The sequence below is a fragment of the Salvelinus fontinalis genome, chromosome 24, assembly GCF_029448725.1.
Source record: "Salvelinus fontinalis isolate EN_2023a chromosome 24, ASM2944872v1, whole genome shotgun sequence".
Taxonomy (NCBI): domain Eukaryota; kingdom Metazoa; phylum Chordata; class Actinopteri; order Salmoniformes; family Salmonidae; genus Salvelinus; species Salvelinus fontinalis.
Genome location: NC_074688.1, coordinates 19,964,095 through 19,991,068, shown reverse-complemented (window position 1 = coordinate 19,991,068; position 26,974 = coordinate 19,964,095). Strand labels below are relative to the sequence as shown.

At 44.8% G+C, this 26,974-nt stretch overlaps 1 protein-coding gene across 2 annotated transcripts in view; it reads right to left on the bottom strand.

Annotated features, from left to right (window-relative positions):
* Positions 1-26,974, bottom strand: part of LOC129822114 (protein C-ets-1) — a 51,059-nt gene that overhangs the window by 13,343 nt on the left and 10,742 nt on the right. The window contains exons 1-4 of one of the 2 annotated variants that reach the window (XM_055880071.1): positions 21,619-22,054; positions 2,010-2,129; positions 1,145-1,345; positions 501-578 (exon numbers count right to left, since the gene is read on the bottom strand). In XM_055880071.1, coding sequence (XP_055736046.1) covers positions 501-578; positions 1,145-1,345; positions 2,010-2,129; positions 21,619-21,685 — 466 coding nt within the window. In that variant the 5' untranslated portion in view covers positions 21,686-22,054. Of the gene's footprint in view, positions 1-500; positions 579-1,144; positions 1,346-2,009; positions 2,130-21,618; positions 22,055-26,974 lie in introns of those variants that run through there. The other variant, XM_055880070.1, reaches the window with a different exon arrangement.

The window sequence follows — 26,974 nt, the reverse complement described above, 5'->3', positions numbered from 1 at the left end:
GAGAGATGGGAAGAGAGTGATAGATAGAGACAGAGAGGGAGGTGGAGAGAGAGAAGGAGGGGGCGGGAGAGAGTGAGAGAGAGAGAGGGGGAAGAGAGTGAGAGATAGAGAGAGAGGGAGGTGGAGAGAGAGAAGGAGGGGGTAGGAGAGAGCGTGCGCGAGAGAGAGAGAGAGAGAGAGAGAGAGAGAGAGAGAGAGAGAGAGAGAGAGAGAGACAGAGACAGAGACAGAGACAGAGAGAGAGAGAGAGAGAGAGAGAGAGAGAGAGAGAGAGAGAGAGAGAGAGAGAGAGAGAGAGAGAGAGAGAGAGAGAGAGATGGAGAAATGAAGAGCTCAGTGTAACTGCAACAGCAAAAAATTACTGGACCTACTGTGCTGAGTCATATCCCCATTCTTTATGTATAGACATTGATTGACGTAACATATTACATATTAACAAGCCATTAGTGCATTAGAGCCAGACTACGTACATAGGATTTAGTCTCCTCAGTGATACTTACTGACAAAGTAGTCTGAGGTATAGTGGGATTCCTGGAAGGTGGAGGTCAGGCCGTTGACAGGGAAATGTTTTGTGTCTTCTTCATGAAAAATAGATATCAACAGTCACTGACCCTGTCATTGATTTAATGTATCCTATAACAGTCGTAAACACACTGCATCCAGTATGATTGGGCCTGGCTGATTAAATATTAATGACCAGGAGGAAACAGGTCTTCCTCTTCATCTCAGATTACCATGTAAATGCTAACAGCGCTAACACTTTAAACCGTTTTGCACAAAGAGACTACAGCGGCAATGCTGTGCTTCAACACACCATACAGCTGATGTGATAGGTACAGTAGGCAATTCTGAGGCTTATGATTGATATCAGGGTTGGGCTCAATTTTGAATTGAAGGCAGTCATTTCAGGAAGTAAACAAAAATTGTAATTCAATAATCTAAAAAGGGCATTTATTTTCAATGACTTCTCAATGAACTGAAAAGTAGAAGCTATATATATCAACATTTTGGAAATTTCAGAATTTTTTATTAAAATCCCTACCTGAATTGACTAACTTCAATTCTAATTGAGCCCAACCCCAATTGGTATGAGGTACAGAGCATTGTGCATACTGTAGTACATCATGCTACAGCCTGGGCCTACCTTTCTGAAGCATCTCTAGATGTTCCCAGAGGATGTCGCCCACATAGTCAGGTGCTAGATCCAGGAAGCGTTCCTTCCCCAGGGCACACATACTGGCCCCGTTCATACAGAACTTGTGGAAGTCCACGCTCTTCAGGCTGAACTCGTTCACCGTCCACGTCAGCCACTCTCCCACGTGGCTCTCTGTCCACTGCCTGGGGTCTGAGAGGAACATGGGGGGAGAGGGAGGGACATGTCACTGAAGGGCTACCTGAGGTCACAGTCATATACATGGTGACAGGAAACCTCCCCTCAACTCCACTCTGTTTTAATCTACCATCTCCTGAATTAGAATGGAGGTGAGGTATTACCAGGCCACAGAGCCATTTCTGTAGCACATTCATTTTCATTAGCAATTTCAGTGGGTCATATTTTAGACGTGCTGCAGCTGCTATTAGAGGTAAGAGGTGAGGTGGTGCAGATAAGTGGTGATAGTAACAATATTCTGACAGTGAAACCCCAGCTATTTGCAGACTGGCTGGGAGGGCTGGACTGGGGATACCAAACATAGACATGCTGCATCCTATAATATCAAAATGGTGAGCTCTGTGGTATGCCTCAATCGAAGAACCATCATTAATCATTTCTGTCTGTCTCTCTACCCCGGCTTTCTCTGAATCTTACAGTCTGTCTGACAACCAATACACTCAATCTGTAATTTTGTATGTAATGTCACTACTTAGCTATCTTAAGTCATACTGAGAAGAGGGGTTTAGATTTTGAGTGTGTGTAGGGAAACATGTCACAGTGGGTATTCAAAAAATATGCATGTAAAGAGAGAGAAAGGAAGAGAAAGAGAAAGTTAGCCCTTGTTTAAGTGCTTTACCTTTGGGAATGGCCAGTCGTTGCTGTTCCTTTGTGAAGCCGCTGAACGTGTCCTTCAGAGCCTGAGACATCATCTCTTTACTCCCTGGAGTGAGCAGGGGCACGTCTCCACACTCCAGATCTGCCAGTCACACAGTAGAGAGAGACTAGCAGTCAGACTCAAAGCGCACAGAACACAGAACACAGAACACAGGGCCACAAACACACACACACACACACACACACACACACACACACACACACACACACACACACACACACACACACACACACACACACACACACAGCCGCCGTGATGAACCACTTGGCTGAACAATTACATCCTGTCCAGACAGACAGTGTATCGACTTGGGAGAGAATCAATTATACTATGGCAGCTGCCGCAAACGCTATGGTCACATACACGTGCACACCAACAACACATGCTCCAGCTTCCGCTGTCCGTGTTGTCCAAGTGCCTCAAAGCAAACAGTTGTTTGTTTGGCAATATAATACATGAATGCCTCACATATGGACAAGGTAGAAGCCATTCTCACTGGGGACCCAGTGGGTAGGACTCACAGTGGGGCTGATACCTATCACTGTGACCTCTTATGCCCCTTTCCCCCCAGAGGTCAGGGACGAGGTGATGATGTCACGCTGAGCCCTGCCAGGCTGGAGGGGGTGGGGGTAAGGGGTCGAGGGGGGTGGGTGGAGGGTGAGTGTCTCTGTGGTCCCGGACACATAGGCCCACTGTTCTCCCCTCACAGCCAGTGGGCACTCAGCATGAGACAGAGCACTCTTTGATGCCTTTAAACAGTGCCTGATGACTCGCACTGATCTAATTAGACTCTACCAGGCTACAGAGGGGTGGATGGAGGGAGGGGGAGAGGGAAAGCCCCCAGGGCAGGAGCGCTAGACTTGTGCTAAAACTTTACTTGGATCAAGACAGCAACAGAAAAAACTAAGACATGGAAAGAGAGAGAGAGAGACAAACACAGACAGACAGGCAGACAGACAGACAGACAGACAGACAGACAGACAATGACTGTGACAGTCTATTGTGAATGAATATATAAATCACCACATTTCATAACAAAAAAAGGCATAAATGATTACCACGGCTGTATGTCACTCTGTCTCTATCACCCCTCGCCGTGTGAGGTAAACTACCAGATCACAAGCAGGCCCGGAGGGAGGCTGGAGACGTTTTGTCACCCCTCTGCTGTCTCTCGATGCCATAAATGTTCTGGCATCTCTGCCCTGGTTTGATCTGCCAGCCCAGCGAAGGGGAGGCCGTGGCGATGTGCAGTTCATGCGTGTTTTCACTGCCCATCGACGTTCCCGACTTCGTCTGGAATGCACAACAGCTGTCGTTCCTCTGTGGGCTGTGGAACTGTAACTCAACGCTGCCCGTCTGGAACCCAAGGCTCTCTCTCGCTCTGTCTAACCGCTGGAAGCTGACATGCCAAATGATGCAGAATGCCCAAATGGAAGCGAACCATAACACTGCCGGTGTGTGATTCGATTAGGCTCCCTCTCTCTCCATTTGGAAGTCCTGATTATACTACATATTACAGTAACCACTCTATTGGCTTGGTTACGCATTTCTACAGTATCATGGTATTTTAGTATCATATTACAAAAGACTGAAGAGGCTATTGTCAGACAAGGCCCTTTCTGAAATTAAAATAAAACGAGACCTGACTGTATAGCCTACACCATGTCCCTGACTGCACGGTCGTCTTGACCATCTCCACCGAGACGGCTGGTTGTTGAGTAACTACGTAGGGTTAGATAGCGCTAGTGGAGAGCGCTCGCTGGCTGAGATGAGATGGAGCATGCTCAGAGTCAGACTGTGCCTGGGCTTTGATATCTATCAAAGACAAAGACAGAGAGAATGTTGAAGTTTATTTTACATGGATCGAGTGGCGTTTGTCTGCACTTTGGAACCAGCTCGCGCTGCCCTCTCGCCATCCCCACGCTGGGCTTCGCAGGCCTAAAGCTGTCTTAAAACCAGGGCCCCATCAAAGACACACAGCTCCCTCTGGGGGAGCAGGTGGGGGTTCATATTGTACAGACACCCACCAGCTGAAACAGGCAGTTTTAAAAACCCCAGATAAGATTAATATTGGTTATGACTTAACCAGAGTGTCTGAACTGCATAACATTCATGTTTTAACTTTAAATGCAGTTCTCTGTAAGATAGCTAATGTACTGTATATATAATAACTGGGGAGGCTGGCTTGGGTATAGAGTCTCTGCTAAATTATGAGGCTGTGATATGGTTTCAATGCCTGGGAGTCTGATTAGGGCAGGTTAGGCAGGGTCAGTATCACTGAGAGTTAATCACTGAGAGTTAGCCAGCCACCTGCACACACAGAGTGGTAGTCTATCATAGGATAAGACCCATCCATTTAGTGGACTGACAGTGTGATTGGGTTTAATATGTAGTGTGATTATGACAGAAGGAGGGTAAGGTTGGTGATCTATGACACCCACAACTTAGATTACATTGGAGAGAGGGAGGACCGTGCCTGCATGTGGCTTATGGTAAATAGTCTTATTGCCCAACAATTAGGAAAAAATATGGATCATTACATTTTTTATTAGAAGTGGTATGTAAAATGGGACTAGATTATCATTGACAGACAGCGGGAGAGAGATGTCCTGTAGATTTACTGTAAAATATATTGATAGTCACTGGTTGGTGTGCCACAATGATATCTGTCCCCACAGACGCCCACTGAATAGATGCTGTGCGTGCCGGAAAAGCATCCCTCTTCCCCCACTCCTAACCTTCCCTGCAGACAAAGGTTCCAGTTCACACCTCTGGCCCACAGGTCTATTAGCAGCGGGGAATAGGAGGAGGGAGACACACGTCAACCGAATTAGTAGCCTTCTTCGCCTGTGCGCCGGAGCGAGGCCAGGGCCATGGCCCTAAGGAAACGTGGTGGGGCTGGGGCGGGGCAGGGCAAGTCAGGGTGGGGTAGAGTGGGTGAGGGGAGTGGAGTGGAGGGAGAGTGGAAGGATGAGTCATTGAGCTGTAATGTGAGTCGATCACAGGACTGACTGGGGGGAGATGAATGAAAAGGGAGGCCTCAGAGTGCTCCCTCTGTCTGACATCAGAGTGGGAATGGTGCCATCACCCTGCCTCTGGCTGAGACTGCTGTGTTCATTCATAAACCCCCTGCTACGATGCTGCCTCTGCTTCAGATGATGCAACGACATGCATGGAGCATGAAACTTCTACTGACACAATGGGAGAAAGAAGCACTGTGCTATCATGTGGCTATAAATAGACCTAGACTGAGTGTGTATGAATGTGTGGGTGTCCATTTAGGTCTGTCATTGTGTGTGAGAGAGAAAGAGAGTTGGTGTGCAATCAAAGAAGGGAGGACGTCTACGGGGCTATTCAGTGGACTGTCAGATATTTCAGCAGTGAAATGCTTTTAAAGCCATAAAGGGCTGATTTAGTTCAGTCTAATGTGAGATTAACATCTTTGGCTGACAATACACCTGTCTTTCTCTTTCTCTCTCTCTGCAGCGCTTTGTGGGTGGTACGGCTGTATTTATGTATGCGACTGGCTCCACTTCCTGAGGGTAAGGTGTCACTTCCCAGAGAGAGAGAGAGAGAGGTGAGAAGTGGGTTGAGCGGGTTGGGCCTTTCAGGGCCAACCCAGGTTAACCCCTTTAACGAAAATATCCCTCTGAGGCTTTATGGTTTATTAGGCAGCGGTGGTGGGTACCACCAGGGGGTCCAACCAACTCAGGGACCCCCTGTCCAGAGGTGACGCTGCTATCTGAGAGAGGCTTTGATGGAGATTTGTATCAGTCCCAGTCTGGGAGCACAGGGTCATAAACCCCGCTGACATAAAGAGAGACCATTCAGCCCTGCAGAGTAGAGCAGCAGGGGAAATAAGTGGTGGGTGGGGGGGGGGGGTCAGAGGGCACTCTAAGTCCTGAGAGGTCCGCTTGTTCTGTCGCTATTTGGAATTCCATGTGAGGGCCAGGGCCAGAGACAGGAATAGAAGTGGCTGCTTGCCACTCGCTAGAGGAGGTTGCCGGGCCGGTAGAGTAGTGGTGTTACAGCAGGACCGACAGTGGGCCAGGGCCAGATGAGGGCCAGCCCAGGCGCTGCTCTGAGGTCACAGGCTGGGGCTATCCCCTCATTCATCTAGCCGTCCATTTCATCCTGTTGAAACACGGTTGCTATTCTTAGGGCTCCACCGCTGTCTGCTGGGCGCCCACTCCCTTCACAAGCCTGTGGTGCTCAGCCTCCAGACCAGACCTGTAACTACTACTACTGTTGACCAGACCCGTAACTACTACTACTGTTGACCAGACCTGTAACTACTACTACTGTTGACCAGACCCGTAACTACTACCACTGTTGACCAGACCTGTAACTACTACTACTGTTGACCAGACTTGTAACTAATACTACTGTTGACCAGACCTGTAACTACTACTACTGTTGACCAGACCTGTAACTACTACTACTGTTGACCAGACCCATAACTACTACTACTGTTGACCAGACCCATAACTACTACTACTGTTGACCAGACCTGTAACTACTACTACTGTTGACCAGACTTGTAACTACTACTACTGTTGACCAGACTTGTAACTAATACTACTGTTGACCAGACCTGTAACTACTAATACTGTTGACCAGACCTGTAACTACTACTACTGTTGACCAGACCTGTAACTACTACTACTGTTGACCAGACCTGTAACTACTACTACTGTTGACCAGACCCATAACTACTACTACTGTTTTTTTTATTTTTTTATTTTTTTATTTATTTAATTTTTATCCCATTTCCTCCCCAATTTTTCGTGGTATCCAATCGCTAGTAATTACTACCTTGTCTCATCGCTACAACTCCCGTACGGGCTCGGGAGAGACGAAGGTCGAAAGCCATGCGTCCTCCGAAGCACAACCCAACCAGCCGTACTGCTTCTTTAACACAGCGCGCCTCCAACCCGGAAGCCAGCCGCACCAATGTGTCGGAGGAAACACCGTGTAACTGGCCCCCTTGGTTGGCGCACACTGCGCCCGGCCCGCCACAGGAGTCGCTGGAGCGCGATGAGACAAGGATATCCCTACCGGCCAAACCCTCCCTACCCCGGACGACGCTATGCCAATTGTGCGTCGCCCCACGGACCTCCCGGTCGCGGCCGGCTGCGACAGAGCCTGGGCGCGAACCCAGAGACTCTGGTGGCGCAGTTAGCACTGCGATGCAGTGCCCTAGACCACTGCGCCACCCGGGAGGCCCTACTACTACTACTGTTGACCAGACCCATAACTACTACTACTGTTGACCAGACCTGTAACTACTACTACTGTTGACCAGACCTGTAACTACTACTACTGTTGACCAGACCTGTAACTACTATTACTGTTGACCAGACCTGTAACTACTATTACTGTTGACCAGACCTGTAACTACTACTCCTGTTGACCAAAACTGTAACTACTACTACTGTTGACCAGACCCATAACTACTACTACTGTTTACCAGACCTGTAACTACTATTACTGTTGACCAGACCTGTAACTACTACTCCTGTTGACCAGACCTGTAACTACTACTACTGTTGACCAGACCTGTAACTACTACTACTGTTGACCAGACCTGTAACTACTACAACTGTTGACCAGACCTGTAACTACTACTACTGTTGACCAGACCTGTAACTACTACTACTGTTGACCAGACCTGTAACTACTACTACTGTTGACCAGACCCATAATTACTACTACTGTTGACCAGACCCATAACTACTACTACTGTTGACCAGACCTGTAACTACTACTACTGTTGACCAGACCTGTAACTACTACTACTGTTGACCAGACCTGTAACTACTACTACTGTTTACCAGACCCGTAACTACTACTACTGTTGACCAGACCTGTAACTACTATTACTGTTGACCAGACCTGTTACTACTACTACTGTTGACCAGACCTGTAACTACTACTACTGTTGACCAGACCTGTAACTACTACTACTGTTGACCAGACCTGTAACTACTACAACTGTTGACCAGACCTGTAACTACTACTACTGTTGACCAGACCTGTAACTACTACTACTGTTGACCAGACCTGTAACTACTACTACTGTTGACCAGACCCATAATTACTACTACTGTTGACCAGACCCATAACTACTACTACTGTTGACCAGACCTGTAACTACTACTACTGTTGACCAGACCTGTAACTACTACTACTGTTGACCAGACCTGTAACTACTACTACTGTTTACCAGACCCGTAACTACTACTACTGTTGACCAGACCTGTAACTACTATTACTGTTGACCAGACCTGTTACTACTACTACTGTTGACCAGACCTGTAACTACTACTACTGTTGACCAGACCTATAACTACTACTACTGTTGACCAGACCTGTAACTACTACTACTGTTGACCAGACCTGTAACTACTACTACTGTTGACCAGACCTGTAACTATTACTACTGTTGACCAGACCTGTAACTATTACTACTGTTGACCAGACCCGTTACTACTACTACTGTTTACCAGACCTGTAACTACTACTACTGTTGACCAGACCTGTATCTATTACTACTGTTGACCAGACCCGTAACTACTACTACTGTTGACCAGACCTGTAACTACTGCTACTGTTGACCAGACCCGTTACTACTACTACTGTTTACCAGACCTGTAACTACTACTACTGTTGACCAGACCTGTAACTACTACTACTGTTGACCAGACCTGTAACTACTACTACTGTTGACCAGACCTGTAACTACTACTACTGTTGACCAGACCTGTAACTACTACTACTGTTGACCAGACCCATAACTACTACTACTGTTGACCAGACCTGTAACTACTACTACTGTTGACCAGACCTGTAACTACTATTACTGTTGACCAGACCTGTAACTACTACTACTGTTGACCAGACCTGTAACTATCACTACTGTTGACCAGACTTGTAACTACTACTACTGTTGACCAGACTTGTAACTACTACTACTGTTGACCAGACCTGTAACTACTACTACTGTTGACCAGACCCGTAACTACTACTACTGTTGACCAGACCTGTAACTACTACTACTGTTGACCAGACCCATAACTACTACTACTGTTGACCAGACCTGTAACTACTACTACTGTTGACCAGACCTATAACTACTACTACTGTTGACCAGACCTGTAACTACTACTACTGTTGACCAGACCTATAACTACTACTACTGTTGACCAGACCTATAACTACTACTACTGTTGACCAGACCTGTAACTACTACTACTGTTGACCAGACCTATAACTACTACTACTATTGACCAGACCTGTAACTACTACTACTGTTGACCAGACCTGTAACTACTACTACTGTTGACTAGACTTGTAACTACTACAACTGTTGACCAGACCTGTAACTACTACTACTGTTGACCAGACCTGTAACTACTACTACCGTTGACCAGACCTGTTACTACTCCTACTGTTCACAAGACCTGTTACTACTAATACTGTTGACCAGACCCGTAAATACTACTCCTGTTGACCAGACCTGTAACTACTATTACTGTTGACCAGACCTGTAACTACTACTACTGTTGACCAGACCTGTTATTACTACTCCTGTTGACCAGACAAGTAACTACTACTACTGTTGACCAGACCTGTAACTACTATTACTGTTGACCAGACCTGTAACTACTATTACTGTTGACCAGACTTGTAACTACCAGTACTGTTGACCAGACCTGAAACTACTACAACTGTTGACCAGACCTGTAACTACTACTACTGTTGACCAGACCTGTTACTACTACTACTGTTGACAAGACCTGTAACTACTACTACTGTTGACCAGACTTGTAACTAATACTACTGTTGACCAGACCTGTAACTACTATTACTGTTGACCAGACTTGTAACTACCAGTACTGTTGACCAGACCTGTAACTACTATTACTGTTGACCAGACCTGTAACTACAACCACAGTTGACCAAACCTGTAACTACTATTACTGTTGACCAGACTTGTAACTACCAGTACTGTTGACCAGACCTGAAACTACTACAACTGTTGACCAGACCTGTAACTACTACTACTGTTGACCAGACCCATAACTACTACTACTGTTGACCAGACCCATAACTACTACTACTGTTGACCAGACCTGTAACTACTGCTACTGTTTACCAGACCTGTAACTACTACTACTGTTGACCAGACTTGTAACTAATACTACTGTTGACCAGACCTGTAACTACCACTACTGTTGACCAGACTTGTAACTAATACTACTGTTGACCAGACCTGTAACTACTACTACTGTTTACCAGACCCATAACTACTACTACTGTTGACCAGACTTGTAACTAATACTACTGTTGACCAGACCTGTAACTACTACTACTGTTGACCAGACTTGTAACTAATACTACTGTTGACCAGACCTGTAACTACTACTACTGTTTACCAGACCCATAACTACTACTACTGTTGACCAGACTTGTAACTACTACTACTGTTGACCAGACCCATAACTACTACTACTGTTGACCAGACCTGTAACTACTACTACTGTTGACCAGACCCGTAACTACTACTACTGTTTACCAGACCCGTAACTACTACTACTGTTGACCAGACTTGTAACTAATACTACTGTTGACCAGACTTGTAACTACTACTACTGTTGACCAGACTTGTAACTACTACTACTGTTGACCAGACTTGTAACTACTACTACTGTTGACCAGACTTGTAACTACTACTACTGTTGAGCAGACTTGTAACTACTACTACTGTTGAGCAGACTTGTAACTACCAGTACTGTTGACCAGACCTGAAACTACTACAACTGTTGACCAGACCTGTAACTACTACTACTGTTGACCAGACCTGTTACTACTACTACTGTTGACAAGACCTGTAACTACTACTACTGTTGACCAGACTTGTAACTAATACTACTGTTGACCAGACCTGTAACTACTATTACTGTTGACCAGACTTGTAACTACCAGTACTGTTGACCAGACCTGAAACTACTACAACTGTTGACCAGACCTGTAACTACTACTACTGTTGACCAGACCAGTAACTACTAGCTGCAAAATCTGGACCCCTACAAATCAGCCGGGCTAGACAATCTGGACCCTCTCTTTCTAAAATTGTCTGCCAAAATTGTTGCAACCACTATTACTAGCCTGTTCAACCTCTCTTTCATATCGTCTGAGATTCCCATAGATTGGAAAGCTTCCCCGGTCATCCCCCTCTTCAAAGGGGGAGATATTCTAGACCCAAACTGCTACAGCCCTATATCTATCCTACCCTGCCTTTCTAAGGTCTTCGAAGGCCAAGTTAACAAACAGATTACGGACCATTTCGAATCCCACTGTACCTTCTCCGCTATGAAATCTGGTTTCAGAGCTGGTCATGGGTGCACCTCAGCCACGCTCAAGGTCCTAAACGACATGGATAAGAGACATTACTGTGCAGCCATATTCATCGACCTGGCTAAGGCTTTCAACTCTGTCAATCACAACATTCTTATTGGCAGACTCAACAGCCTTGGTTTCTCAAATGATTGCCTCGCCTGGTTCACCAACTTCTTCTCTGATAGAGTTCAGTGTGTCAAATCGGAGGGCCTGTTGCCTGAACCTCTGGCAGTCTCTATGGGGATGCAACAGGGTTCAATTCTTGGGCCGACTCTCTTCTCTGTATACATCAATGATGTCGCTCTTGCTGCTGGTGAATCTTTGATCCACATCTACGCAGACGACACCATTCTGTATACTTCTGGCCCTTCTTTGGACACTGTGTTAACTAACCTCCAGACGAGCTTCAATGCCATACAACTCTCCTTCTGTGGCCTCCAACTGCTCTTAAATGCAAGTAAAACTAAATGCATGCTTTTCAACCGATCGCTGCCCACACCTGCCCGCCCGTCCAGCATCACTACTCTGGACAGGTCTGACTTAGAATATGTGGACAACTACAAATACCTAGGTGTCTAGTTAGACTGTAAACTCTCCTTCCAGTCTGACATTAAACATATCCAATCCAAAATTAAATCTAGAATTGGCTTCCTATTTCCCAACAAAGCATCCTTTACCGATGCTGCCAAACATACCCTCGTAAAACTGACCATCCTACCGATCCTCGACTTTGGAGATGTCCTTTACAAAATAGCCTCCAACACTCTACTCAACAAATTGGATGCAGTCTATCACAGTGCCATCCGTTTTGTCACCAAAGTCCCATATACTACCAACCACTGCGACCTGTATGCTCTCGTTGGCTGGCCCTCGCTTCAAACTCATCGTCAAACCCACTGGCTCCAGGTCATCTACAAGTCTCTGCTAGGTAAAGCCCCGCCTTATCTCAGCTCACTGGTCACCATAGCAGCACCCACCCGTAGCACACGCTCCAGCAGGTATATCTCACTGGTCACCCCCAAAGCCAATTCTTCATTTGGCCGCCTCTCCTTCCAGTTCTCTGCTGCCAATGACTGCAACGAACTGCAAAAATCACTAAAGCTGGAGACTCTTATCTCCCTCACTAGCTTTAAGCACCAGCTGTCAGAGCAGCTCACAGATCACTGCACCTGTACATACCCCATCTGTAAATAGCCCATCCAACTACCTCATCCCCATACTGTATTTATTTATTTATCTTGCTTATTTGCAACGCAGTATCTCTACTTGCACATTCCTTTTCTGCACATTCTACCATCCCAGTGTTTAATTGCTATATTGTAATTACTTTGCCACCATGGCCTATTTATTGCCTTACCTCCCTTATCCTACCTCATTTGCACTCACTGTATATCTACTTTTTCTACTGTATTATTGATTATATGTTTGTTTATTCCATGTGTAACTCTGTGTTGTTTTATGTGTCAAACTGCTTTGCTTTATCTTGGCCAGGTCGCAGTCGCAAATGAGAACTTGTTCTCAAACTAGCCTACCTGGTTAAATAAAGGTGAAATAAATAAAACAGTTACAAAATACTACTACTGTTTACCAGACCTGTAACTACTACTACTGTTTACCAGACCTGTAACTACTACTACTGTTGACCAGACCTGTAATTACTACTACTGTTGACCAGACCCATAACTACTACTACTGTTGACCAGACCTGTAACTACTGCTACTGTTTACCAGACCTGTAACTACTACTACTGTTGACCAGACTTGTAACTAATACTACTGTTGACCAGACCTGTAACTACCACTACTGTTGACCAGACTTGTAACTAATACTACTGTTGACCAGACCTGTAACTACTACTACTGTTTACCAGACCCATAACTACTACTACTGTTGACCAGACTTGTAACTAATACTACTGTTGGCCAGACCTGTAACTACTACTACTGTTGACCAGACTTGTAACTAATACTACTGTTGACCAGACCTGTAACTACTACTACTGTTTACCAGACCCATAACTACTACTACTGTTGACCAGACTTGTAACTACTACTACTGTTGACCAGACCCATAACTACTACTACTGTTGACCAGACCTGTAACTACTACTACTGTTGACCAGACCCGTAACTACTACTACTGTTTACCAGACCCGTAACTACTACTACTGTTGACCAGACTTGTAACTAATACTACTGTTGACCAGACTTGTAACTACTACTACTGTTGACCAGACTTGTAACTACTACTACTGTTGACCAGACTTGTAACTACTACTACTGTTGAGCAGACTTGTAACTACTACTACTGTTGAGCAGACTTGTAACTACTACTACTGTTGACCAGACTTGTAACTACTACTACTGTTGACCAGACTTGTAACTACTACTACTGTTGACCAGACTTGTAACTACTACTACTGTTGACCAGACCTGTAACTACTACTACTGTTGACCAGACTTGTAACTACTACTACTGTTGAGCAGACTTGTAACTACTACTACTGTTGACCAGACATATAGCTACTACTACTGTTGACCAGACCTGAAACTACTGCTACTGTTGACCAGACTTGTAACTACTACTACTGTTGACCAGACCCATAACTACTACTACTGTTGACCAGACCTGAAACTACTCTTCAGTCTGTCTGTCTCTCTTTACAACACAAACACATAGCTCTCAAGGAACACCACTCTCATGCTAACAGAGACTAATGCCCCATAGCTGCTCTTCTCTCTTTCTCTCTCTTCTCTATCTTTGAAATCACATTAGTTTCTGATGTGTAGTAAGTGCATTAACTCCATATTGTTTACCAGTCTTAGTTCTTGCGTGATGACATTAGCTGCCTTTTTCAATTGATCGCTGGCTATGCCTGGTGGAGTGTATTTCTCTTGAAAGCTGGTGGAAATTCCCTGCTTTCTGCAGAAGGGATAAAACCGAGACAAAGCTCTTACTAAGGGCTCATGGTCACCATCTATGCTGCTCACGATCATATACTCGATGCTTCAATCATAGAGAAAGACCAGATGGTTTTATGCGTCTTCAAAATAGAAGTAACGACTGGGTTACAAAATGTCTCACTCTGCAAAACTACATACACAGATTGTGCAATGCCCCAACTCTCTATGAAAAACACCTACAGCACATTTCAGCATTTCACAACCCTCCAATCCACCCAAGGCAAGGATCAAGGGATAAAAGCAGGAGAAGTCTGTTCTATGTTGTTTGTGAGTTAACCAGGGCTCTGGCTAGCTGTTAGAGTACATGCTAGAGAGCAGAGCAGGTGGTGTGAGATTAGCGGCATGTAGCAGCTTTCCCTGGCCCCAGCCCTGCTGTAAACACACAGGGGATGCTCTGGGGGAACTGTTTAGGCGTTAAAGCAAACACACAAAATATCTGACAAACAGTTTACTCGCTCGCTTGCATTCTTCTAACAAACCCACCATGCCTGGCCCCTTTTCAGTCTAAACTGCAACATTCCGTGACTACAGTTTCCTGACACCATTCTGAAATATGGCGGGAAGCGATACCGACTGAAAGTAGGGGGAATCCGTCATATTAATGGAATATTCATTCATTCGACAGTTCTCTTTGTGACATTCTACGCACACAAACACTATGAGCCATGGATACAATTCTACATCACACAGCTTAATGTGCTCTGCTCATTCTAAAGCATGGGCGACAGATGGATATTGGATAAATAAATTCCCTGCAGACCACATTGTTTTCCTGTTGCGTGCCATACATTTCTCTGGTGTTTTACAATCACTAATGTGTTTCTGACAGCTTTCTTGGATGCCTTTAGTGGGACCGAAAATGACTGTGGCCCCTTTAGAAAATGGTTGGAGGTCAAAGAGTTGAATTACTCTCTATTTTGGATGGAACAGTGTTGTTTTCGAGTTGAAATTAGTGTTTGTAAAACACATCAAATGTCTGGTTACTGTTTTTATTTACCTCTATCTCAATATAGGTGGTTTTTGATGCAATGCAACACTTCAGAGAGATATAGCTGTGTGTGTGCTGATCAAATGATGTGTAACAACTCATGAAAAATATGCACGCAAGCGTACAAACCCTTACACTCACTCACACACTCATCCAAATGCAGGTATAGGCAAAACATTGAGCAGATGTGACTCACACTGTCAAAGAATGACTGGACTTAACATTGTGTTCCTCTTGATGTGAGTAAACATGACGCAAGAAATTTGGCTTTCTAAAAGAATGTTGTCATTTACTCACTATTTGTAATTTATTCCTCAGAGGTTCCCATAAAAACACACTGGAGACTGAGGTCTGAGTGTTGAGGCAGGAGCACGTAGAGAGACCTCTTAATGTGGTTTTATGAGAAACTGCCAGTGGACTGTGTCCCAGCAGCTCTTTAGTGGTGGAAGTGAACGGTGTCAACGACAAGTTCTCAATAGAATGGGCCCTTGGGACTCCTCCAGATGCCCACAGTAACTGTTATTAGCAACACTCAGTCTGGAGATTGCCAGGCCACTCACTCTATCGAAAATATGCAGATATGAAGAAAGAGAGAGAAGGAGCCAGGTTGCAGTTGTAAATGAGAACTTGTTCTCAACTGGTCTACCTGGTTAAATAAAGGTGAAATAAATAAATAAAAAAGCTAAGGCATCCAGCTGTTACAAACACCCAACTCCAAACCAACCACAGCCTGAGCCCCAACCCCAACCCCAACCTCCCTTCCTTGGGGTGCCAGAGCAGAGCACATGTGCCTCCGATTTGACTGTGCCTGCATCACTGACGCTCGACTCGACGTGAGAGCGCCACAGAGTCTCACCTACATCATACAGCTCTCCTCCCCCGCCACAGCTTTCCTTATTGTTCTCTGCTAAGGAGAGCAGACCTGCTTGTCAATACCCCTCTGATGTAGAAGGGTTGACATACATTAAAGCGCAGTCTGTGGCTCATTGGACGTTCACTAGTAGCCTGATTACAAAAGCAGCCCAAATGCTGACTCCAAAAACAGGTGGTCTGCAGAAAACAGAAAATGCATACAAAAGGGAATTAGGAAAATCTGGGCCACTGGCCGTAAGCAAAAGACTGGGCTGTCCTCGGAGGACACCAGATTGATGTCTATACCAGACAAAGCATCGTTTACTCTGGGCAAACAACCTCCCGATGGGGAACTGTAAAACAGCAGTATGGGGACAGAAATACATGTAATGCAACACACAGGGAATGGTGGGACGTGTGGGAGGTGGTTGGCCACACCTCCAGACACAGCTATTGGTTTGGTGAGGCACCGTGGAGCCCACCAGTTAGCTCTCCCAGTCAGCACAGTAATGTAGAGTAATGGGGAGAGGAAGGGCCTGTGGCGGCAGGAGGCAGCCGGTTGCACGCGGTGGTGTGGCGGGTGCTGTGACTCAGTGATTAGCAGAGACTGACAGATGGCTGGGATGAGACAGGCCGACGCCACATCAAGGCCTGAGGTGACGTTAGACTGAGAGATGCTCATGTGGCCCACAGAGGGGATGGAAAAGAGGAAGGAGAGGGGGAGAGGAGGAATGAGAGGGGGGAGGCTGTAAAAAACCTTCAAGCTTGTTACTTCTTCTTACCTAACTCGTGGACATGCTGTTTCTTTGTTTTGGTTGGCGTCTCGAGAAGGCTTACTGGTGAAGGCTACACTCCAAGAGATGAATCTACTCTGTTTTTGACAAGTTCTAAAGAAATCATCTTTCAAGAAGTTCACATACCGTTATTGGACTTCAAAAAGATTTATAGTACAACCAAATTAATTTTTCAACCCGATTCCACACATGCCTATGCTTTCAGCATATCTTACAGTATGTGCCACACCTTCAAATGCCTTTCTTGTGCTCTCGCTCCACATATGCTTACTATTTAGCACACTGATGTATCACAAGGTAGCAAGCCTACTTTTATGACTAAGTTCTGAAAGGCTAAATTAATGTGTGTAGTCACAAGAGAGACATCCCGATATTGCCCACGCACAATAATGTTTCACAGATTAACAGGGCAGGACTACGGTCAGAGAGATGAATGAACGAAGGAGGAGAAGGAGGAGGGAGGAGATACCCATTTAATGATATGATAGGGTGACATCATAGCCCATTCACAGCAGAGACACTGGGTCATTGTGGCCAGTAGTAAAGTATTCCTCTTCATAGACAACCATTCTACCAACAGCCCAGCCTTTGAAACGTCTGCCCCACATGAGATGAGTCTGAGACCCATTCAGGAGACTGGGCATTCAGTGCCCACTGGGCACAACGGCAGCCTGGCATCATGGAGACATTGTTTAGCTAAACACTGTCTAATTACTATGGGCAAAGCACCAAATACCAGACACCAAAAAGCACTTTTGATCGAACATCCTGGTTGGCCATTACTCGGCAGAGTGAAATGGACTTCGGCATACCTGTTTGTTCTGTTGGGTCCAGCAGCGCCAACCCACATCGGAGGAGGCTGAATCGCCCCACCGCTATTTGCACAGCTGCCAAATGGCCAGGCGGGTTCAAACACGGGCACATTTAGCATTTTACACAGCACTACTGAAGAAGTGCTGACACTGTCAAACCAGCCCTCAGCTGACACATGCTTATTTAAGCCACCCTTCCCAGAAGGAAAACACTCCTCACCATGCCAACAGGCACCAAAATGGGGAGGGACAGTCGGGCGTCAGCCTCTGGCTCCTGGCCCGTTGTGGACCCTGGCTGGCTGTATGTGACATGGGTGTGTGGTGGCATAGGGGGCCCTGAGTGTAGCCGCCCGGCCCGGTGGTGCAGCATGCCAGTTAAGACAAGCAGCCGCGTCTTAACCAGATAAAAGGGAGACTCGCACCCAGCAGGCCTGCCTGCCACACACATTCCTCTCAGTCAATGCACCCTGACCTGCAGACCTGAAGAACAGAGAGAGAGGGATCCTAGACCATGCAGGGAGGACTCAGTCAGTACATGAAAGCACGCCCTTATACACGATACAGTGGTAGGAATAGTGTAAGTACAGTACTGTAAAGAAGCCATGAGCTACATTCTTTTGAAATCAGAAAAAGGGGCCCTGTTATTTTGCAATCCGACACCCTCCATCTTGAGAAGGAATCGGACTTATCTTAGCATTCGCAGCTCCACTCCTTAGCTTTATCGTTTTGTTATGGCTACTTGATAAACTGAGTAATCAGCTACTGCACCATGCTCTACATTGGACTGGGAATACAGTCAAATCTAATTCAATATAGCAGCACTTTATTGCCAAGTATTCACTTGCTTGTAGAAATCTTTCACTTGTATTTCCCAATATATCATTGACGCTACTCATTTCAAATTCCAAAAAATCTGACTTCTGTGTGGGAATGAAGGATCTACTATGTCAGTACTTATACAGTAACACTCAGGAACCTGCTTTTTGGTATATATAAACAGCTTTGTTTGGGATCACCCCTAACCTCCACAGTCTGTAGGCACTTAAAATGAATTATCTCAGTGGGATAGAGTGAAAAAAGCTTCAGTAAACTGACACCCACTGCACCTTCACAAAGATAGAAAAATAAACAAGACAATGAGATGTACTCCAACCACTTAATCCTATTGTCTTGCTGTGTGTGTGTTTGTGTGTGTGTGTGTGTGTGTGTGTGTGTGTGTGTGTGTGTGTGTGTGTGTGTGTGTGTGTGTGTGTGTGTGTGTGTGTGTGTGTGTGTGTGTGTGTGTGTGTGTGTGTGTGTGTGTGTGTGTGTGTGTGTGTGTGTGTGTGTTTGTGTGTGCGTGTGCGTGTGCGTGTGCGTGTGCGTGCGTGCATTGCACCCTCTACAACCATTGTGATTATTACTTGACCCTGTTGGTCATCTATGAATGTTTGAACATCTTGAAGAACAACCTGGCCTTAATGGCCATGTACTCTTATAATCTCCATCCGGCACAACCAGAAGAAGACTGGCCCCACCTCAGAGCCTGGTTCTTCTTTAGGTTTCTTCCTGCGTTTTTCCTAGCCACTGTGCTTTTACATCTGCATTGCTTGCTGTTTGGGGATTTAGGCTGGGTTTCTGTATAACACTTTGTGACATCTGCTGATGTAAAAAGGGCTTTTTAAATACATTTAATTTGTGTGTGTGTGTGTGTGTGTGTGTGTGTGTGTGTGTGTGTGTGTGTGTGTGTGTGTGTGTGTGTGTGTGTGTGTGTGTGTGTGTGTGTGTGTGTGTGTGTGTGTCCACCATTCACAAAGATCCTGTCATGTTCTGTCATGCCTACTCAGTAAAACTCAGCCACGAGGTAACATCGCAATTTCCTCTTTGGATCAGAAGGAGCAGGAAGGGTTCACTTCATCAGTGGGCCACTGGTCTACTGTCCTATTTGCAGTGAGAGAAGCTAGCTACATGGAAATGGGGAAGGAGTAGATGTTATGTGTATGTCTGATGTAGAGAGTCTTGGCAGCTACAGCCTGACCCCAGCACACACGGTCGGCAGAGAAAGCTAGCATTGCGAAATGGCTTTGCAAGATAGCGGTATGTTTTGGCAACCCCACTGCAGCTGTCAGCAACTTTTTGATATGAGTGCGTTACCATGAGTGTGTGTGAGTGTGTGTGTATGTGTGTGTATGTGCTCTCCTTCTGCAGGTGTAATCTGAGTTAAGGTGGTGAACACATCTCATTACACTTTCTTCCTATTTTTCTGCATAACGGGTTACGGAGAAGTGTATGTATGATGTTTCCATGACGTCTCAAGCCTTTGCCACCTTAACAGCTGGCACACGTCTGAAGCCATAAACGTAGAGATTTGAATATTAGCCTAATGTTAGCTATTAAAGCCCAGTCAGCCCTCTCAATGAAGGAAGAAAGAGTGAAATCAGTCTGACTCTGAATGTAAAAGAACAGAGTCACTTCGAAGGGAATTAAACCACAGAGTTCTAAATACAGACTCAAACACTGTGTTGTGTGGGCTTGCACTCCATGCCACAGCCCAGTGCAACCATGACCTGGCCTTACGGGCAACAGGCAGGATATCCAGCCTTCAGGCCTGCACACTCATCAACCCCGTCTGCCTCTGGTTCTCTCTTGAGACTCTGGCTAAACCACTCAGCACAAGAAGGAGAGGAGAGGAGAGGAATAGTACTGATGACTGGGAACCAGTGGTGGTTTCCCATGCAGACAGCAGCATGCCTGATATGACACCCCCTCCCTGGACTGGGGCTACTCTGGGTGGCCAGGGAGGGAGATGGGACTATGATAGTAGGTGCCCGGCAAGGCATGATCTACTTAGCATGAAACAGAAGGCTGACTCTCTAGAGGGAACTCATTTGAAAAGGAAAAAAAGTACACCAAAGGCACATACTAAAGGCACAAGGCTACTGTACAGCTCCATAAATAATGTGTTCAAATTACCAAACGTTTTATGAATGAGTAGAAGTGTCAACTGTCAAATTAACATCATTTTTTTAAACACACAGGCACTTTCAAACACTAGTAGGCACAATGTCATACTGATTGCTTTAGTCTCATGTTCTTTGCCATAGTTGAACTAAGTGTTCATATAGGTTAAATAGTTAAATCATGACTCCTCATAAATTAACTCTTCAAATCAAATTAAATTTGGTGGTCACATACGCATGTTTTTTTTACGTATTAAATCATGCCTCCTCATAAATTAACGCTTCATCCATGAAATATGATTGTCAGTCTAATGCAGGGTTCAGCAGCTGCAGCTTTAGCCTAAAGTCTAGCCGTGTGACACAGAGCATTAGACCGGTATGTTGAGAACATGAGATGGACGATTAAGAAATACAATTATGTAAACGGGGATACCATTTAGCAGAAATTGCATAAGAGTAATAATGTATTTCCCTTTGTCCCTTATTTTATCTAGCACAACTGTCTGGATCCACAAACATTTATCCAAAAATATTGTCTTATTCGTTTACACAATAAACAAATTAATGTTTTGCATGCACAACAATTGTGAAGACGCGATAGGACACGGACATATCCCGTTAGGCTAAATGATAGCTTTATCATAGGGAAATACGTATTACCTCCACTGATACATGTTGCACTACATAGGATGGCATTTGCCTTACAAAAGTTGACCCGAGTTTTAAATACAAGCCGCTACAACATGAAACATACAGAGGGAGCGTAGGCAACTGTAATTACAATGTTATATGTCAAAATACAAAAGTTGCTTTACTCACCGTCCATTCTTTCAGACTTTATGATGGTTAATGTCGGTTTCATATCGACAGCTGCCGTCATGATCATCAGATCAATTTGTTCGATAACGGGATGATCAATTGTGTCTCTCTCTAACACAATAATTCCGTGATAATTTATTAAAAATTGCTTTCTTCTCTTGCCGTCTAATAAAGTTTTGATTTACTCAAAAACAATATTGCGTTTTTCCTGTCCTCCCGCTTCAATTTATCTCCACCAAAATGTATCCAGTAGGCTACAAACTTCTCTTTCAATCGCTCTCTGTCCGCTACTCTCTCTCACTCTCTCTCTCTCTCTCTCTCTCTCTCTCTCTCTCTCTCTCTCTCTCTCTCTCTCTCTCTCTCTCTCTCTCCCACTCATTCCCTCCCTCTATCTATCTCCGTCAGGGCGTTTCTGTCGCTCTGACTGAGCAGTACGAAAGAGGTTGTGTTGTTCCCTCCGTGGAGCCTAAATGTACCACCGGCATTTGAAGGGGCGGCGTTTCTACCGCCAGTGGTCAAACTCGTTTTGCATGGCACGGTTCCCCGGGCAAGCAGAGTTCGCATTTTACACCATTCCATTGGTCTTTAAGTGAAATCTCCAACATACAGGAGCATCGGGCCATGCAAACGAACTCCACCAGTGATTCACAATTCAATTACATTCTTGCCTGCTGTCTTTCTATGAGAATCAATCATCCGCATGTTCCCGCAAATTAGTCCAATTCGGAGGCTGATAGTAGGCTATTTTGGACATCTGATTAGTTAGACTCATTTTGATTCATTTTGTTTACAGTTTTTACACACACAACAATAGGCCCACAGAAGTTCATCCATGTTCTATAACCCTAATGTCAAAGACTCCCCCATAAGGCAACTTTTCTGAAACATTATAAGAAGGTCTTCAATTACAATGTTGAACAAATTACATAATTATCCAGATAGAGGCCTAATACAGTGAGTTAATAACCCTATACAATTCCCATTGTTTCTGAAACATCTCACTGTCACCCTAAGGCACAAGTTAAAAGAAAGGTGAGGGAGGGTTACTTAGCGTCTGATAGACAAGTATACAGACCAGTATAGTGCCTTCAGAAAGTATTCAGACCCCTTGACTTTTCCCACATTTTGTTACATTACATCCTTATTCTAAAATTGATTAAATAAATAAAAATCCTCAGCAATCTACACAAAATACCCCATAATGACAAAGCGAAAACAGGTTTTCAAAATGTTTGCAAATTTATAAAATGTAAAAAAAAGAATACCTTATTTACATAAGTATTCAGACCCTCTGCTATGAGACTCGAAATTGAGCTCATGTGCATCCTGTTTCCATTGATCATCCTTGAGATGTTTCTCCAACTTCATTGGGGTCCACCTGTGGTAAATTCACTTGATTGGATATGATTTGGAAAGGCACACACTTGTCTATGTAAGTTCCCACTGTTGACAGTGCATGTCAGAGCAAAAACCAAGGCATGAGGTCGAACACATTGTCTGTAGAGCTCCGAGACAGGATTGTGTTGAGACACAGATCTGGGGAAGGGTTTTGAAGATCCCCAAGAACAGAGTGGCCTCCATCATTCTTAAATGGAAGAAGTTTGGAACCACCAAGACTGTCCATAGAGCTAGCTGCCCGGACAAACTGAGCAATCAGGGGAGAAGGGCCTTGGTGGGGGAGGTTACCAAGAACCCGATGGTCACTCTGAAAGAGCTCTAGAGTTCCTCTGTGGAGATGGGAGAACTTTCCAGAAGGACAACCATCTCTGCAACACTCCACCAATCAGGCCTTTATGGTAGAGTGGCCAGATGGAAGCCACTCCCCAGTAAAAGGCACATGACAGCCCACTTGCAGTTTGCCAAAAGGCACCTAAAGACTCTCAGACCATGAGAAACAAGATTCTCTGGTCTGATTAACCCAAAATGTAACTATTTGGCCGGAATGCCAAACGACACGTCTGGAGTAAACCTGGCACCATCCCTACGGTGAAGCATGGTGTTGCCAGCACCATGCTGTGGGAATGTTTTTCAGCAGCAAGAACTGGGAGACTAGTCAGGATCAAGGAAAGATAAACGGAGCAAAGTACAGAGACAACCTTGAAGAAAACCTGCTCCAGAGAGCTCAGGACCTCAGACTGGGGCGAAGGTTCACCTTCCAACAGGACAATGACCCCAAGACAACGCAGGAGTGGCTTCAGGACAAGTCTCTGAATGTCCTTGAGTGGCCCAGCCAGAGCGTGGACTTGAACTCGATCGGATATCTCTGGAGAGACCTGAAAATAGCTGTGCAGCAAAGCTCTCCATCCAACCTGACAAAGCTTGAGATAATCTGCAGAGAAGAATGGGATAAACTCCCTAAGTACTGTACAGGTGTGCCAAGCTTTTACCGTCATACCCAAGAAGACTCGATGCTGTAATCGCTGCCAAAGGTGCTTCAACAAAGTACTGAGTAAAGGGTCTGAATACCTGTGTAAATGTGATATTTCAGTTTTTTTCTTTAATATAAATGAGCAAACATTTCTAAAAACCTGTTTTTGCTTTGTCATTATGGGGTATTGTGTGTAGATTGATGAGGGAAAAAAACAATTTAATACATTTTAAAATAAGGCTGTAACTTTTTTTTTTTTTTTTTAAAGTCAAGGGGTCTGAATAATTTCTGAAGGCACTGTACCAAGCATTTCAGGCTAAGGGGACCATCTGTGTCCAACTCCAAGGGTCCAAGCATCCTCATAAACACCTCAGAGTATTTCCTGTTCACCTTGTACTGATCAATCAAAACCAAGCCTGTCTTTTTAGAGAACTGCCTCTCAGGCTTTTGAAAAGGGATGACGTCTTGGGAGAATGCACAGGATTTGATGCTGCTGAAACTTGAAACATATCCAAAATCAATCAGTGGCAGTGGCGACCCGTCATTCAGGGCAGGTGGGGCAGAGCCTATTTTGCCCCCCACCCCAAAAGAATATATATTATTTAAAAAATGTTGCCCCTGTTTTGCATGTTTTTTTGGCACTAATATGTGTCACATATCAGTTTGCAAACAATGTAAAAATGTTTTATCATTGAGTTAATAAAGCATCCATACAAACAGGAGTTTCAGCCTAGCTCAGTGCTTTCTGTGGTAATTGGGCAGCCAGTGGAACATATGGAGCGTAGGGGTTGGTAATGTTCTGTAGTTGCACCTGTGATTGGCTCAGTGTTCTATCATTCATTGGGACACTACACCACCGCAAAATCTATGGGGAGAGCTCTAAAATGTAAGCCCCTTGGGTGCTGCTATGTCAGGGTTACATTAGAAGTGCCCATCCAATAAGGCTCATGGTCATTGGCCACATATAAAATGATGTCAAATCTTGTTATGTCTACCGTAGCTTTGATTGGACTGATTATGTCGACATCATACTTTCAAAATCTTAGCTAGCAAGGTAGCAGTCATCATCATGAATCAAATCGACAACCTACTGGCAAATCCTTTTTAATACTTGTCATATGAAGAGAAATCATACATAAACTGTATTGGTGCTCATCGGCCATTGGACATAAACATTAGACAAGAAGTTGGAAATTGCAACAATGAGTGGTTTGGAAGGAATCAATGGCTAACTGCAAGCATTGCAAAAAAATCACTAGCCTGCTATTCAGTGGAGTGGGTACGTGGTCCAAGTCTGGGTTTAGGGGTCTTTTTTTCCCAAGCTTGAAAGGATAAACATTCAACATTGGCCATGTTGTCAATCCAGCATGACTTATGCTGCGTTCAAAACAACTGGAAACTTGGAACCGGGAAATCTCATACTTCAGTGAGTTCAAGACAACTGGGAACTCTGACAAAAATTGCATCCAACTCAGAATTCCAAGTCGGGATTATCAGGCCTCTTTCTAGAGCTTCTACCTGAAGATCACTGATGTCATGATTCACCCTTGTTTTTTTCCGAGTTCCCAGTTGTCTTGAAAACCCCATAAATCCAGAGAATGCCAGACTTTCATGATGAAGTTTGATGACAAAATTAGCCTACGAAGGGCCGCCGCACCACCTTCCTGTTCAAGTGAGCACAGCACAACAAGGCTGAATCAACTGTTCAGCTCGCAGACAAGGCTCTGCTAATATCCAGGTGTAGCAGTGGTAAGGTGTTGGGACTGCTGTTGGGACTCTGCTGTTGGGACAGCTTTATGTAGGCCCCAACAGTTTGTGGGCACTGCTTGTCACCGTTGTAGTGCAATTCATGTATTGTTTAGTGTTGTGTTGTGTAGTGGATTTCCTGGCATGCATAAAAACATTTTGGGGGGAGTTTGCTCCACCAAGATTTAAATGCTAAAATCTTCACTGCTCAGTGGACACAGAGAATTCAAAATAAATGGATCTATTGGCTCTTTATCGACACAAATCAAATTGGGGCCCCTGTCATCATGGCCATCACAGTTAATTTGATTTGTAAGGGTTACTGTTTTATCTATAAGCTCCTTTTCATGTGTTAGTCAGTTTTTTAGGCTACTCCGGTGAGGGACAATCAGCGTGTAATTTCGGAAATTGAATCAATATTTAGTTCTGCCTCTTGTAGGAAAATGACTGAATATATGAGCAAGAGTGAAAGAGTGCTGGTGCTCCACTTGGAACAAAGATAACCATATGGAAATTACCTGCCATGGCAACAGATTGTCATTGCAATTGTCACATGCAGGTCTCTTTGCTTCTTTAGTGGAACCTAGCGATGTTGACAACAGTAAGATGGTCTGTCCAAGACAATATTACTGGTAGAAGTAGACAGATAAAGTACAATCGTTTCATTGTTTTTGAGCTGTGGAATTAATTCCTCAAACAAACAATACAGTGACATTGGATTTAGCCAGTGTATCAGCATCCAATCTACACAGGTCTGCATACACAAAATAACATAGTTAGCTAGATAAGTCAATATGGTCCATCCTAATATGCAAGACAACATGATTATGCATGTACGTAGCTACAGTATACCTCCAAATGGGATTGGGAGGTAGGGGAGCCAGGGGTATTGATCATGTATGGATTTTTAAATAGAGATCTTTCACTGTCTCCATTAGCGAACCTGGATAATGTTTCACTTCACAGATATCAGCCGTAGTGGAAATGCCAGGCAGAGATGTCGTGTGGCCTCTGCGGTCTCACTGCTCCTCACAAGGGGCCGTCAAGAGGGTGGGAGGGGTGGTTTAAGGGTACCTTTCAATTCATTTCAGTCAGTCAGTCACTCTCTTCTCTCTCCCTCTCCCTGACCATCTTTGTTTTGGCTTAATGAGCTCCTTGTATCTACTCTTATTAAAAGGACAGCCCAGATCCTTTGTGCCTGAGGACAGCCATTAAGACTAATAGTGTTGCTGACTAATATCT